Genomic DNA, 15,631 nt, shown 5'->3' with positions numbered 1-15,631 from the left:
CTTGCTAGCATGTGAAATGAGTGAAATTGTGCGGTAGTTGGAGCATTCTTTGGCACTGCCTTTCTTTGGGATTGGAATGTAGACTGATCTTCTCCAGTCCTCTGGCCACTGCTGAGTTTTCCAAACTTGCTGGCATATTGAGTGTAGCACCTTAACAGCATCATCTTTTAAAATTTTAAACAGTTCAGCTGGAATACCATCACTTCCACTGGCCTTGTTATTTGCAGTGCTTTCTAAGGCCCATTTGACTTCACTCTCCAGGATGTCTGGCTCAAGGTCAGCAACCACACTACCTGGGGTGTACGAGACATCCATATCTTTCTGGTATAATTCCTCTGTGTATTCTTGCCACCTCTTCTTGATGTCTTCTGCTTCAGTTAGATCTTTACCACTTTTGTCCTTTATTATGGTAATCTTTGTACGAAATGTTCCTTTCATATTTCCGATTTTCTTGAACAGATCTCTGGTTCTTCCCATTCTGTTGCTTTCCTCTATTTCTTTGCATTGCTCGTTTAAGAAGGCCTTCTTGTCTCTCCTTGCTGTTCTTTGGAAATCTGCATTCAATTTCCTGTATCTTTCACTATCTCCCTCGCATTTTGCTTGCCTTCTCTCCCCCGCTATTTGTAAGGCCTCGTTGGACAGCCACTTTGCTTTCTTGCATTTCTTTTTCATTGGGATGGTTTTAGTTGCTGCCTCCTGTATAATGTTGCGAGCCTCCATCCATAGTTCTTCAGGCACTCTGTCCAGCAAATCTAAATCCTTAAACCTGTTCCTCACTTCCACTGTGTATTCATAAGGGATTTGGTTTAGATTGTATCTTACCTGTCCAGTGGTTTTTCCTACTTTCTTCAGTTTAAGCTTGAATTTTGCTATAAGGAGCTGATGATCTGAGCCACAGTCAGCTCCAGGTCTTGTTTTTGCTGACTGTATAGAGCTTCTCCATCTTTGGCTGCAGAGAATATAATCAATCTGATTTCGATGTTGCCCATCTGGGGATGTCCATGTGTAGAGTCGTCTCTTGTGTTGTTGGAAAAGTGTGTTTGTGATGACCAGCTTGTTCTCTTGACAGAACTCTATTAGCCTTTGCCCTGCTTCGTTTTGATCTCCAAGGCCAAATTTGCCAGTTGTTCCTTTTATCTCTTGATTCCCTACTTTAGCATTCCAATCCCCTATAATGAGCAGAACATCCTTCTTTGGTGTCACTTCGATAAGGTTTTGTAAGTCTTCATAGAACTGGTCAATTTCAGTTTCTTCAGCACCAGTAGTTGGTGCATAAACTTGGATTACTGTGATGTTAAAAGGTCTGCCTTGGATTCGTATCGAGATCATTCTATCATTTTTGAGACTGCATCCCAGTACAGCTTTCGCCACTCTTTTGTTGACTATGAGGGCCACTCCATTTCTCTTACGGGTTTCTTGCCCACAGTAGTAGATATGGTAGTCATCCAAACTGAATTCGCCCATTCCCGTCCATTTTAGCTCACTGATGCCCAGGATGTCAATATTTATTCTTGCCATCTCATTTTTGACCACATCCAACTTACCCAGGTTCATGGTTCTTACATTCCAGGTTCCTATGCAATATTTTTCTTTACAGCATTGGACTTTCCTTTCGCTTCCATGCATATCCACAACTGAGCGTCCTTTCGGCTTTGGCCCAGCCGCTTCATCAGCTCTGGATCTACTTGTACTTGTCCTCCGCTCTTCCCCAGTAGCATGTTGGACACCTTCCGACCTGAGGGGCTCATCTTCCAGTGTCATAACTTTTATATGCCTGTTGTCTTTGTCCATGGAGTTTTCTTGGCAGGGATACTGGAGTGGCTTGCCGATTCCTACTCCAGGTGGATCACGTTTGGTCAAAACTCTCCACTATGACCTGTTCATCTTGGGTGCCCTGCTCGGCATAGTTCATAGCTTCTCTGAGTTCTTCAAGCCCCTTCGCCACGGCAAGGCAGTGCTGGAATATCCTGGAGTATACGTTATGCCTCTCTGAGAGGAGAGAGGTATAACTGCTCCTTTTTCAAACAGTTCTGATAATCATATTGTCTTAGACTGGATGTGTACTGAAGTTGAACTGTCCGGGTGGTTTTGGAACTACAGTTGTACCTCGGCTCCCAAATGCCTTGGGAGTCGAACTTTCCTGCTCCCGAACGATCAAAAACCGGAAGAGAGTGTTCTGGTTTTGGTTTTCAAATGTTTTTTCAGATGCCGAACATCTGACGAGGCTTCCACAGCTTCTGATTGGCTGCAGGAGCTTCCTGCAGCCAATTGGAAACAGCGCTTTGGACGCTGAATATTTCAGAAGTTGAATGGACTTCTGTTAGACTTCCAAGGTATGATTGTACACACACACACACACATGTATATATATATATTATTGGATTTTTTTTATTACAGCTTTATTTATGTATCCCCTTGTAGCTGAAGCTCTCAAGGCAACTTACACAGTAATTAAATAAATACCAAAAACATACACAAAGAATGAAAAAAGAATCACACAAAGCATCCTTCCAAGTATACTTTTCCCACCACAAAATTATCACAAGTTATCACATAAAACATTAAACCATTTAATGAGAAAGAAAATACATAGATTGCAATCCAAATGTTTCCCTCCCTTTTGTTGACCACCCTTGTATCTTTGGATGAAGGGCAGTATGATATTTAATAAATAATACAGTAATAGTAAATAATTGTTTGCATAAAAAAGGATTAGTCTTTTATGGTATCTTAAGTTCTGTCTACAAAATGTAAGAGTCATATAAAATGGAAAAAACCCCAAAATAAAACACCAACCATGTAATCAACTGGGGGGCGGGGAATGAACTGAAATCAACATAATTCAAGGCATTTCATGAAAGTATGAACATTTCTATCATGAATTTATAGTTGCATAAAAGGTGCTTCAGTTTCATCACTCTTAGAATCCCTGGAATTGGTATTGTGTTTTTGTTGTGCGTGTGTGTGTTTTTAAAAAACTATACAAAATCATAATTCATATTTAGTTCTTTTATTGTTTCACTTTCATTCTTATTTCCAAGAGACAAAAAGTTTCAGTGTGCAATCCAGAAAGGGGAACCATGGATTGGTAAAGGGAAAGTCTTTGGGCCATTATTTCTTTGGATCAAAACAAGTAAAGCCTATGTTGCTTCTGCAATTGCATTTCTAAAACAAAACCCTAGATGTTTTCGCCCAATTAAAACTTGCCTTGCCGTGACACCTGTAGTTACTGTGGAGAGAATATGATATAGCCTCAGGCATCCCCACAGTTGGGCTTGGCTGTAAAGTTCTCAAACCAGCAGGAAGATTTTGTCATTGCCGTGTAAGGTGCTAATATTCTCGGCTGCCTGGCTGGTTACCCCTTAACCTTAAAAATGACATTCAGAACAAAATGAGAATGGGCTGATCTGCCAGGTGGCAGGCATGAAGACAAAGAGGCACCAAGTATGCGAGAAGAGAATAAAATCAAAATAATAGAACATATAAATTCATTTGGCCCACAGCTGGCACAATATGTGCACGCGCACAGTGCAGAACCTGGAAATAAATCCATTGTAAGCTGTGATTTATGTTTACCATTGTTGCATGTTGACAAGAGAGCTGAAATACATCTCCGTGCTTTCACATCTTTCTTTTTCCCCCTTCAGAGGACCATCCTGAACTATTTGCTTTTTTTCAGTGTCGTCTGACCTGGAACATAACCCTCTATTCTTTGCCCTAATCTTTCACCTCTGAAGAATACATGCACTGCACAAATATAATAATAATAATAATAATAATAATAATAATAATAATAATAATAATAAGATGAAGAATAGAGATTCCATTTTTCATGGAAGTGTAAAACTCTTATTCCAAGTTGTGTCTAAAAACAACCCATCTCCTTTAATTATTTGATATAATGGTGGTTGGTGTACATGAATTCTCCTATCCAGTGAAAATAGCCAGACGCACGGAGACCATTTATTAAATACAAACACAGTTGTGGTTTTCATGGAAGAAATGGCCTGCCTGCACATGCAGTAGTTATGTTCAAAACATGGATGCTCTTGCAACATATAATTTTGTTGTAAGCCACCATAAGGAAACATTGTATTTTCATCCGTGGCTAATAAATTTACAAAGGCAACCAAACAGTCAAATAAATAACAGTAGGTGCCATAAATCATGCCTGGGTCCTTAGGAAGCAGCCAGATGTTTGCCTTAAGGCTATTGATAGAAGATCAGGACTTCAAAAAAGAGTACTTTATGTTATTTTCAAAACTGCTTTTTTGGGGGGTGGGGGACAAAAAACAAAGACCCCTTAAATATACTCCCCACAGTGTCATAAATTTCTTTACTACTTTCCTTGTTAAGAAATACTGCCATTGGGTTCAGTACATTTGAGATCTTGCATAATTTATTTGGGCATGTTAATCCTGATGCTAAACTTTTGGACTCAGATCAGAGTCACTGGAACTTTAATGAGCATATCCCTATAAATGCCATCAGAAGCATTTGTATCATCATATCCTTAAGATACAATTTCAACATGAATGTAAAACAACACCTGCTTCACTAAACCCTTTGATTACCTCCATTTCTTTTCTGGACTTCAAAAGTATAAATATATCAGAAATTACATGGCAAGAAGGTTTACACAGAACAAAAATGTACCACTAATTTGCATCGACAGAGCTTTTTCAATCGATTTAGAGTAATGGGAGAAAGGGGAAAGTTTGTGGTGGGTACGCCACCCCTAACCTAGAAACATTCAGTAGCCTGTATTAAGAGATCCACTATACTGTTACAAGTTTGTGGGTGCTAGACATCCTAAATTATTAGTTCCAGTAGGTGTGACAATTCAATTAAGGCTTGGAGTGTCAAAAGCTAGCTAAGCTAGGCTGGTCTCCTGTGTGTAGTGATAGCTAGATCCTGTGTATTAGGCTGATGTGTATTAAACCAGTACATGTGTGCTGGATTATGTGCTAGACAATGCTAAACCTATGGAATCAGCATGTGTTAAAGGCTAATTAAGCCATGCTGTGTAAAACTAGCCTAGGGATGGGCCATCAAGAAGAACACAAAGCATCAAAGGGAACTGTGTGAGAAGGCAAAGGCGTGGGTCACCCTTCGCTCTAAAGATAAAGGAAAAGATTAGAGAAGCTTAGGGCTAGGAGTGATGTAATGTAGGAGTAAGTAGTGAGATAGAAAGAGAGTCAGAAAGCACAATGCTGGTGTCTGAATGGAGGGCTGCAGCTGTGGGGCAAGCAATACCCTCTTGGAGTGTTAAAGCGGGGAGCCCTTCCATCATAGACTCAGGTTGTATATATGTGTAAATAATCTATACATCATAAAGATACTGCAGTCTCCACTGTGCCTCATTTCCAAAAGGAAACATTGACCCTGAATAAGTGTGCCTGGAACCCCTAGAATCATCCACCGCTCAGAGATTTGGGTGGAGTGTAAGAATATGCATAGTTCTCCCAATGAGTTTGTCTAGCTGCTTCTTTTGCATAACTGGCCTCTTCACCCAGGCTACTGCATACACATGGGTGGTTGGAGGGAGATCTGTTGTTGTTGGTCCTCCTTTCCTTTCTGCACACATATGTTCAGACACCTTGGATTGGTTGCCTGAAAAGAGCTTAAAGGTAAAGGTAAAGGGACCCCTGACCATTAGATCCAGTCGTGGCCGACTCTGGGGTTGCGGCGCTCATCTCGCTTTATTGGCCGAGGGAGCTGGCATACAGCTTCCGGGTCATGTGGCCAGCATGACTAAGCCGCTTCTGGCAAACCAGAGCAGCGCACAGAAACGCCGTTTACCTTCCCACTGGAGCAGTACCTATTTATCTACTTGCACTTTGACGTGCTTAGATTTTTCTTAATCTCATTCAGAAATGTCAGGAATTTTGAAATGGTTACAACTTCAGCTGATCCCGGGAGCAGGGGCAGGAGTGTGTGTCCTGCTTCCCTGTGCTAATGTGATGTCCTGTTAAGGCAAGTAAAAGTAGCCAGAGATATAGAAGCCTAATCAATCATTACTACCTTCCGCGATTAACTCTGTGCGAAATGAAGAGCACTGCTGTGCTTTACTGCCCCTGTTCATGTCATCACATCCTTGATGGACCCATCTACAAACTTTCCTTGCATGGTAGTCAACATTCTGAAGCTGGGATCCTGATCTATATGCATAGTATCTGCACAAATTTAGAATGCTGTGCAGTCAATCAAACAAGTAGTGAGGGGAAATGGTAGAATGACATGTAATGTTGAAAAGTTATAAGCCTTGTTTATTGAAAAGTGTGTGTGTGTGTTTGTGTGTGTGTGAGAGAGAGAGAGAGAGAGAGAGAGAGAGGGAGGGAAGGGAAGGGAAGTGTAATTCTAATGCCAGAGAGACTTAAAGTTGTTATGTTCTTTGCAGTCAGACTGCATAACACTTCACCCCAGGTAAAAAGTTTGATCAGATTAGAGTTTAAAATAAACTGACAGAAACCTTAAAATGCTTTTTTGCTTGTAAATGCCCTCGTATAGGCTGAGGAATTACTATTAGAATAGACAGTACATTCTCTGTGATGCACTGGACAGGTTATGACACAGAAAGGGGATAAAGAATATTATTCTGCAGTTGGTGTTCATGTATATTTACTTTATGGGCCCTCTACCTGAACTCTGGTTTTTCTTGTTTATAACCCTCAAAAGGTATATTGTCATTTGACAATACAGCTCATTGGCATTTATATAGAGCAAGATACCCTTAAAGGAAGAGATTGAACAGTGTGATAACAGGACACAACAGAAACACCCATTCTGTGAAAGAAAAGGCATAATTTTACCTCACTTGGAACTTTCCCTTGCTGTTATTCAGCATGACTTGAGAACACTGAACAATTGCTCACTTCAGTTCCTTCCATATGAAGGTTGATACCTAAAATACATCATCTACAGTTCTGTCGCTAGAATTACCTTTTCCAGACTTAAAGTGATAACAATATGGCATGAAAGGAAACTCAGTGGTAAGGAATGGAAGCAGACCCAGTGCACTCTGAGACGTTCCGTCAGTTACTTTCCACCATCTCCACAGCACACTCTAGTCATTCTTGGTTAGCCCCTGAGATATATGGGGCTCAACAGGGAAAGGAGTAATCTGTCATGTTTGGTCCTTACTTCCTGTCAAGTAATACTCTTGGGATCTCCAGCCCTCACCCCAGCATCACAAAAGCGGCTGCTTTTTTAAGGTGATTGCCTTTCCTTCTGGAAGATGGGAAGAGATGCAATGGGGGGGGGGGGTTCTGTGTCCTCCTTTGCCAGAATGCCATTGTGTATTCTGATCTGTTGAAAGAAAAACAGCTCAGCTTTCACGGTGAACAAAACTAGCCTTTCTGTGCTCAAGATTCTACAGCAACTGACAACAGAAAATCAGATTGTAAATTTTATTTTGGACAGTCTAGACTTCCAGCTGAATTAAAATAGTGTTTGGAGCTTCCAGAGTTCAGCTGAACAAAAGTAAAGAAGCAGAAAAGTTTAAAATGAAAAGGTTCCAGTACTCTTTATCAGTGAGTACAGTCACAAAAAGCACTGGGTTTAAGTATTTGGATAAGCTCTCATGTGAGTGAGAAAAAGTGAGGGAAAGAACTTGAAACTTCCTGTGCAGGGTAAAGAAAGACAATGAGTAGTGGCAGCAAGCATTTGGGTTGGGAGAGAAATTTGATTCAGGGCACAATTTAATGGCAGACCTACCTAATTCTCATTTCCTGAAACAATAAGAGAGCAGAAATATAGCCAACCTTTGAATGTTTTCTGCATTTTTCAGTGCAGTCAAGTAATATATAATGGGTTAAATTGTGCAGACAGCGCATGTATTCCTAAAATACACAAGTGCATTCTGTTAGGGGGAAATTGCCTTTACAAAAAATGGTTATATTCATCACAATTGCATACAAAATTAGGATAAATTTGAACTAAAATGCTAATGAATTTTCATGAGGATTCCAAAAAAGAGAAAAGTGATTTGGAAGTGCAAAGAACTGAGCTTATGACGTAAAGAATTAGAAATTGGGAGACATGAAAATTGGCATATTCACCCATTCCTTTGGAGCATAGAAGCAGTAGCTGGCAGCACTGGGGTCAGTGAAATGCTACGCCTGGGTCCTCCACAGGACCAAATGTGCAGAAGCTAAGTGAAGGTCTGCTGGCTATTTTGCCACATTTATTTACAACAATATCTAAAGCAGTGGATGGGTACATGATTGGAATTACCTGGGAACTGGCTGGATAAATCCAGGTAGATGTAGTGTTGCTTGCTCTCCTTGCTGACTTTGTCCTCTTGTGGCCTACAGGATATTTTTTAAAGCAGGGGTGACAAAGAACATGTCTTAAGCTGGAGGCAAATGAGAGTCTACAGTGCCATGAATACGCTCTCAGCTCCCTGAAAACTAAACATGTGCCCTACCTACCTACCTACCTACCTGAGTCCACTACTGCTTTCAAGATCTCCTATTCCAGCTGCACAACAAAATGACTCACAGCCCCATGTCACAATCTCTTCCCCACTTCAGAGTGCCTATCTGCAGTACTCTGTTTCCCAGTCAAAGGAGGAGAAGGCAGTGACCAGGAAGTCAGTGAGTGGGAAATGGCCAAGGCTTCCATATCAATATTCAGATTGTTAACATGCTACAGCTCTAACAGGGCTGCACAGTATTTTGAATTATCTTTTTATTGCATGTGTTTCCAACCTTAGTTTTTCCTCTCCCACATTTTCTAACTGGTGTCCGCTGGGGAGGAGACATAGGGGAACATCTTCCTGGCTAAGTACTGGTAAGTGGTCCCCAGTTAGCAACAGCAGTCAAACTTCTGGTTCAGAATTTTTGCGATTTAAAATGCATTTCTCCTCACATCTCTTCCCTAAGGAGATTATCACCCAAGTGCACTGTTAGGGGTCACCTCTTTTCTGAAAGGTAAATGCATCATTTCATCTTATTATTATTCTTTTTCTGTGGCAAGGTGGAATTGCAGGGACACGCAAGCCTGCAAGTTCAGATTCAGCCTTGTGGGCAATCCATTTGACTTGAAGCTTTTTAAACCTAGTTGTGTTGATAAGTGATGATATTTTGCCACTAACAAATTTGACAAGTGGTTAAGTATAATGTTTTTGACACGCAATGTATCACTGCTTATACATTGGAAGGAAATGTTTCTTTTCTGTATACAGCGTTTGTTACAGTAAACATTGTGCAGTCTTGACAAATAACACTCAGAGCTGACTTGCCTTCTAATATGTCGACGGGTTTTTCTGAGGCTACTTATTACCTACCCATCAAGGCACCTGGTTGCAAATAAACAGATTCATCATGTTTTCATGTCTGTATGATTGACATCTGTTGCTGAGAATCCCCAGCAAGTTTGCATTGCAGTCATTTGAATCGCAGATCACGTAATCAGAAATGTTCGCTTATTTTCACTTATCTGTGTGGCTCCAGCCCAAAGAAGCACACAGAATGATCCAGGCGTACATCTGCACCTTTTAACTGTACTTTTACAGCAGCAACTCTGTTCTGCTGTGCTGTGCTGCATTTGAAACCATTTCTGAAACTTTCTTCTTTGTCATCTGGCTACAACTGAGTTTCTGATTTGGCACAGATGATATGATCATGCTGCTTTTTTAAAAACAACAACAACTCTCCCAGTGCTTGAAAACTGATGCTTAATTTTGGAGCCTTTTAAAAATGTAGTGGTGTTAGATATGTCAGCTTACCACAAATCTTAATGGTCTAAAAGTAAAATGTTTAAGGGAAAGAGTTAAATAGGTTCTTACAAACAAAACAAAAAACAGGTAATGCACCCTTGGTCAGATATGTAGTATTTATATTTAAAAAATCTCCTTCACTTGACTAAGTGGTAGTTTAGTGTTTCAGGGCTGTGTTTGGCGGGTTTTGGCTTTTGCCAAACACTTTTTGTGGCAGTGTGAGTAGTTAGAGGGGAGAACCAAACTAATAATAATAATATGATATGGATATGGATCCACACCTATACACACAATAATGTAACTCTTTGTGAGCAACTTAAACCTTTTTATTTAAGGGGGCATTTGGGGCCCAGCTCATATTTATTAGAAGTGCTGTTGTGCTATGCTTTGTATGTTGCTTTCGTATTCTATAGAACCTAAATATATTTCCCCCAAGTTTTATTGATTTCAACTTGAGGTGCATTTTCACAGTACGACAGGATACAAATACTTCAAAAAAAAGGGGGGGAATACATAATACATTGCTATTTGTAATTTCCATGTTGAAATAGCGCCATAAATTTAATGCGCCAATGGCTACTATGTTGATGGCTGTGCCTTATTTCTTCAGTAATTAATAAAAGGTGTCCAGTTTTCAAGAGATCATCACATTTTTGTTTTCTGACATTGACTTCATGGCACAGGAAGGAATAACATCAGAAGAGCCCCAAAATTGGACAATAGTGAGGTCAAATTTGAGGATCTCATTTATGTGAAATGAAGATACTTTTGGGGTCGAATTGGATGATATGCTCACCATTCTTATCCCCCACAAGTGGCGAGAGAGTGAAAACTCAACTTCCCACCCTGCCCTCCAGGTATGCCTGCCCCACCTCTAATTCTCCCAGATGTCCCCGCAGTGGGTGTAATGTTTGAATAGGGTATACATGCCTTAACTCATGTGGGCATGAACAGCGCAATATCTGATATAAAATCTGAAAACCCAATTAGGGACTCTGTACATTGGATTTTTACATGTGTTCATATTCACATGGTGCACCCACATGTGGATCTAGGATGTCAGACGTGGAATAGGCATATCTGGTGGGCAAAGTTCTAACTCCCCACACTGTGCATAAAAACAAAACTAGGGAGACTATAATCTTTGAACTTACTGATAACACGTAGCCTCAAATTTTCTCCCTATGCCACACTGCCATCCACTCATGAAAGAAGATGGATTCCCCTCTTCCCCCACGCAGTTCCTGTGTCCCCTTCTCCCCACCCCAAAAACAATATGTTCCAAAGGATTAGAGGAGCCTCAACATCAGCATGGAAGGCGAAATGTGGGAGAGCTGCAAAGGGAAGGGAAATCTGTGAATATCTCCCTGCTTTTCTCTTCTGTTAGAGGTGGTGTCGAAAGCCCTCCCCATGAGCAGACAGACATGGGGAATCATCTCTGTTATTGGTAGGGAAATGACTAATTGTGTGCCGCAATACAGAATTCAAATGTGTGTTTCCATGTTTTGCTTTCCTTTATAGGCTTTGATTTAGTGAAATGTGAGGATTCCGGAACACCAAACTATGGCTACAAGATTCGCGATGAAGGCCATTACACAGATACGGTTGTTTTGTACAGTTGCAATCCAGGCTACACAATGCACGGTAGTAGCACTATTACCTGCCTAAGTGGAGATCGAAGAGTTTGGGACAAGCCTTTGCCGACTTGTACAGGTAATGTTAGATAACACGGTGATCTAAAAGTTTATTGTTAAACACTTCATAGCTCTTTTTATGGATAATGCATATGTGATAACGATGCTTTGAAATCTATCTCAGGTTTCCCCCAACCACCACCATATACCGTACATATATTGAAACTAAATATGTGGGCCATCTCTGAGGAAATCTACTACTGCTCTCCCTGAAATTCTTTTGGCTTTTCTTGAAATTCCTTTGGTATGCTTTTACCTTGATTTCTGAAGGACATTTGATGCAGCCTAGGAATGAATGGACTACAGACTACAAGAAATTTTGATGTCCCTATCAAAACTCTTTCAGTTTTCTTCACATTTCTTACCCAATGAGAAATCTCCAGATTCACCTCATGTTTTGCCTTGAAGCAAAATTCTGTGGTAATTCTTACTAAAAAGAATGCTCGTTCTCTGTGAGGTCTCCATGAATTATTTTGTCCTATCTGGTGTTGTCTATACTGACCCCCTGGAAAATTGGTGGCAAATTTGGGTCCCTAGCTAGAAGATTGTAACAACAACAACAACAACAACAACAACAACAAAACGACTTTTATTGCCCTTGTTCCCAAAGATATGTGTCTTCTTGAATGTACAAAAGTATCCCCCCATCTCTCCCTGTCCCTCACTGAAACACAGGCCAGTTTCTTAACAAACCATCATTTAGCTGTCTTGTGGCAAGGCTAATATTTGTGTATTGTTCTTTGCATGGATTTTTACTATATCATATTCTACTCATTTTCTGTTCACAAGGTATATAAGACTAGATCACTTGTATGCTTTCTCCATTAATAATGGGATTAATGTGAAATTCAATATCTGAGTTGCTCTTTATCTGAATTGTTTGTTTTCATGAGGTCACACATAAAACCTGGTCTTATTATCCTGCTGAAAACGGGAGATAATGAGCTTTCCAAAGTAATTCAGAAATTACTCAAGCTCTAGAAAGAAAGAAAGAAAGAAAGAAAGAAAGAAAGACCCAGTGGAATGGCTGGCAGTTGTTCTGAGCCAGTCCAGTATCTTGCCTAGTCTTTCTTTGATCCTTTTCACTATCCTTGTATGAGGAGTGGAAAAATGTTGTGAGGGCAAAATAGGAGGTGGAGACCTACAGCCATTCTCATGAGCCATCTGCGAGGAAGGGGCTGTCGCTTCTCACATTTCACCCATGCAGTGCCTGTTTTCTGTCCCCATAGGAACTAATGACTCCAGTAGTTTCTGTGTGGTGAGGAAAAAGCTCTGTGTGGTCAAAATTGGAGGTATAGTCAAAAAGTCTTTTCATACGGGTAATCCATTAGAGGGCGAGTAACCTGGAACTTTAGCTGCCTGTCTTTCTGTTGAGGTGGGCTTTTGAGGCTGATAGCTAAAACAAACACTGAGAGACATATAGGTGGGTTGAATAAGTGACACTTTTATTTGTATAAACCCAAACCTGTAGAACAAAACTATTGGTATGGGAATTGCTTATGTTTATGGGACTTGTGCAGCTATAAGGGCGACCAAACCCCTGCCAGGCCAGAAGCAAGCATATTTGCCTAGCCCTAACTCCAGTGCGGGTGGCGCTGTGGGTTAAAGCTTAGAACTTGCTGATCAGAAGGTCGGCAGTTCGAATCCCCGTGATGGGTTGAGCTCCCGTTGCTCGTTCCCTGCTCCTGCCAACCTAGCAGTTTGAAAACACGTCAGAGTGCAAGTAGATAAATAGGTACCGCTCTGGCGGGAAGGTAAACGGCATTTCCGTGCGCTGCTCTGGTTCGCCAGAAGCGGCTTAGTCATGATGGCCACATGACCCTGAATCTATACGCCGGCTCCCTTGGCCAATAAAGTGAGATGAGCGCCGCAACCCCAGAGTCGGTCACGACTGGACCTAATGGTCAGGGGTCCCTTTACCTTTACCTAACTCCAGTCACACCTTGAAGGTAAGTAGAGAGACCTACCCACCCCCACCCCCTTAGGGGTCTACAAGGTTGAGGAAACCTGCTCTCACGTTCAGGCCTTAAGCACTGACAGTCATCCCCAAGGGTCACTGACATGCTATCCTAACATGCTCTGCTTCCTATACCTTCCTGCAAAAGTGACATGATTAACCTGTTTAAAAGGGGTAACAGTGCAGGAGCCAAATTAACCTAGGCCTAATGGCTGAGTGGACAGACACCATGGCTAATCAACTTCCTTTCCCAGCCCTACAGCATGGAGAAGGTGAGAAAACCCACATGCCAAACCAGACAACTGAGTCAAAAATTCCCCTGTGGCCCAGAAGTGACCACTGAAAGCCAAACTGCAAAAAAGGGAGGGAGGATGCCCTCAAGCAGAGGTTGAGGAGGAGGGGTGGGCTTAAATGAGCCCCCTGTAGCCACACCTAACATGCTGGTGCATTGCACGTCACGTGTACATGAACACCAGCATCCAAAATGGCACCTTTGGCACCAGCTGCAAACTTGCCCCATCACCCAGAGTAGGCTTGGGCAGTGGAACTGAGATTATGGACACTTGGAATTCTTTTCCACGTCTAATGCAGGACAGCTTTGCCAGAGTTCCCACTGACAACAAAAGGTTCTATTTAAGAGGGTGGGAACAGACATGTATAATGCATAAATTCATTTCTTTGTCATCACGTGTTCCGTTCAATTCTAATCTTTCCTGCTTTAAGCACATTGTACACATTAAGTGGCATTCTTTGATTCCCCACCCCCGCCCTTTCTCTCTCTTTAATTGAAAGTCTGGTATGATCTGTGTCTGAACAAAGGGAAGTGGCTGAGTAGATACATTCTTTGCAGAATTCTCTGCCTGGGAAAATATCTTTTCAATCTCATGTAAGAGAGCCATCAAACCTGGAAACATGAAACTAATTTGAGTACCCTTATGTGTTTCGTCTGTGCTCTTAGCTGTTTCAAGCTCCTCACTTACACATGACATAAAGATTGTGTCATCTTGACTTGCCAGTTACGAAAACTCTGGATTCTGACTGAGCAAGATGTGAACTAGCTTGTCTTATGTTGCTATCAAAAGGTATATGTGCAACACGTTAAAAAGTGAGAAGAAAAACATTTCCATCAAGGTAAAGAAAAGGTTACTCTTATTTTCCAGCCGTATGGCTACAACCCATGCAGATGCTGTGGGCTATTCGTGGAGTGTGTCTTGCTCATCCATGCGAGAAGCATATTGTCAGGAGGACGAGTGCTAGATAGCACATATCTGAATGCCAACACTTTAGGTTAATTCCATACGACAGTGCTCACAGGGAAGCTCGAATTATAACTTCTTAAAAGTATAACAAGAAAATATTGTTCACACTACCTGAGCTGGTTCTGGGTTACTCAGATACTGCCTTATCATCAATTGATGTACCTTTGCTTGTAAAAAAAAAAAAAAAAAATCCCTTTTGGTTCTCTGAAGCTTAAATCCTAAGGTGTTTTTTTAATTTATTTTTTTGAGGGGGGGGGGCAAACCATAGGTGGTTTTCCCAGTTATTCACTGCCCTGCCAGACAGCTGCCAGCAGTCAGAACTGTGGGTGGAATAATGTCTTTATACTTCTCTATCCTTCCTCTGGTTTTAAAAAACTAACTATACCATGAAGATCATGGCCACTGGTCCCATCACCTCCTGGCAAATAGAAGGGGAAGAAATGGAGGCAGTGAGAGATTTTACTTTCTTGGGCTCCATGATCACTGCAGATGGTGACAGCAGCAACAAAATTAATAGACGCCTGCTTCTTGGGAGAAAAGCGATGACAAACCTAGACAGCATCTTAAAAAGCAGAGACATCACCTTGCCAACAAAGGTCCGTATAGTTAAAGCTATGGTTTTCCCAGTAGTGATGGATGGAAGTGAGAGCTGGCCCATAAAGAAGGCTTATCGCTGAAGAATTGATGCTTTTGAATTATGGTGCTGGAGGAGACTCTTGAGAGTCCCATGGACTGCAAGAAGATCAAACCTCTCCATTCTTAAGGAAATCAGCCCTGAGTGCTCACTGGAAAGACAGGTCCTAAAGCTGAGGCTCCAATACTTTGGCCACCTCATGAGAAGAGAAGACTCCCTGGAAAAGACCCTGATGTTGGGAAAGATGGAGGACACAAGGAGAAGGGGACGACAGAGGACGAGATGGTTGGACAGTGTTCTCGATGCTACCAGCATGAGTTTGACCAAACTGCGGGAGGCAGTGGAAGACAGGAGTGCCTGGCGTGC

The 15,631-nt window shown here is 41.5% G+C and overlaps 1 protein-coding gene across 5 annotated transcripts in view; it reads left to right on the top strand.

Annotated features, from left to right (window-relative positions):
• Nucleotides 1-15,631, top strand: part of CSMD1 (CUB and Sushi multiple domains 1) — a 997,036-nt gene that overhangs the window by 807,097 nt on the left and 174,308 nt on the right. For all 5 annotated transcript variants that reach the window (XM_082215381.1, XM_082215380.1, XM_082215382.1 and 2 more), the window contains one exon: nt 11,243-11,434. In XM_082215381.1, coding sequence (XP_082071507.1) covers nt 11,243-11,434 — 192 coding nt within the window. The remainder of the gene's footprint in view (nt 1-11,242; nt 11,435-15,631) is intronic.

This window comes from Podarcis vaucheri (genome assembly GCF_965113315.1).
Source record: "Podarcis vaucheri genome assembly, chromosome: 3".
In the NCBI taxonomy this organism is placed as follows: Eukaryota; Metazoa; Chordata; class Lepidosauria; order Squamata; family Lacertidae; genus Podarcis; species Podarcis vaucheri.
The sequence above is the reverse complement of the archived record's forward strand: the minus strand, read 5'-3'. Positions and strand labels throughout refer to the sequence as shown.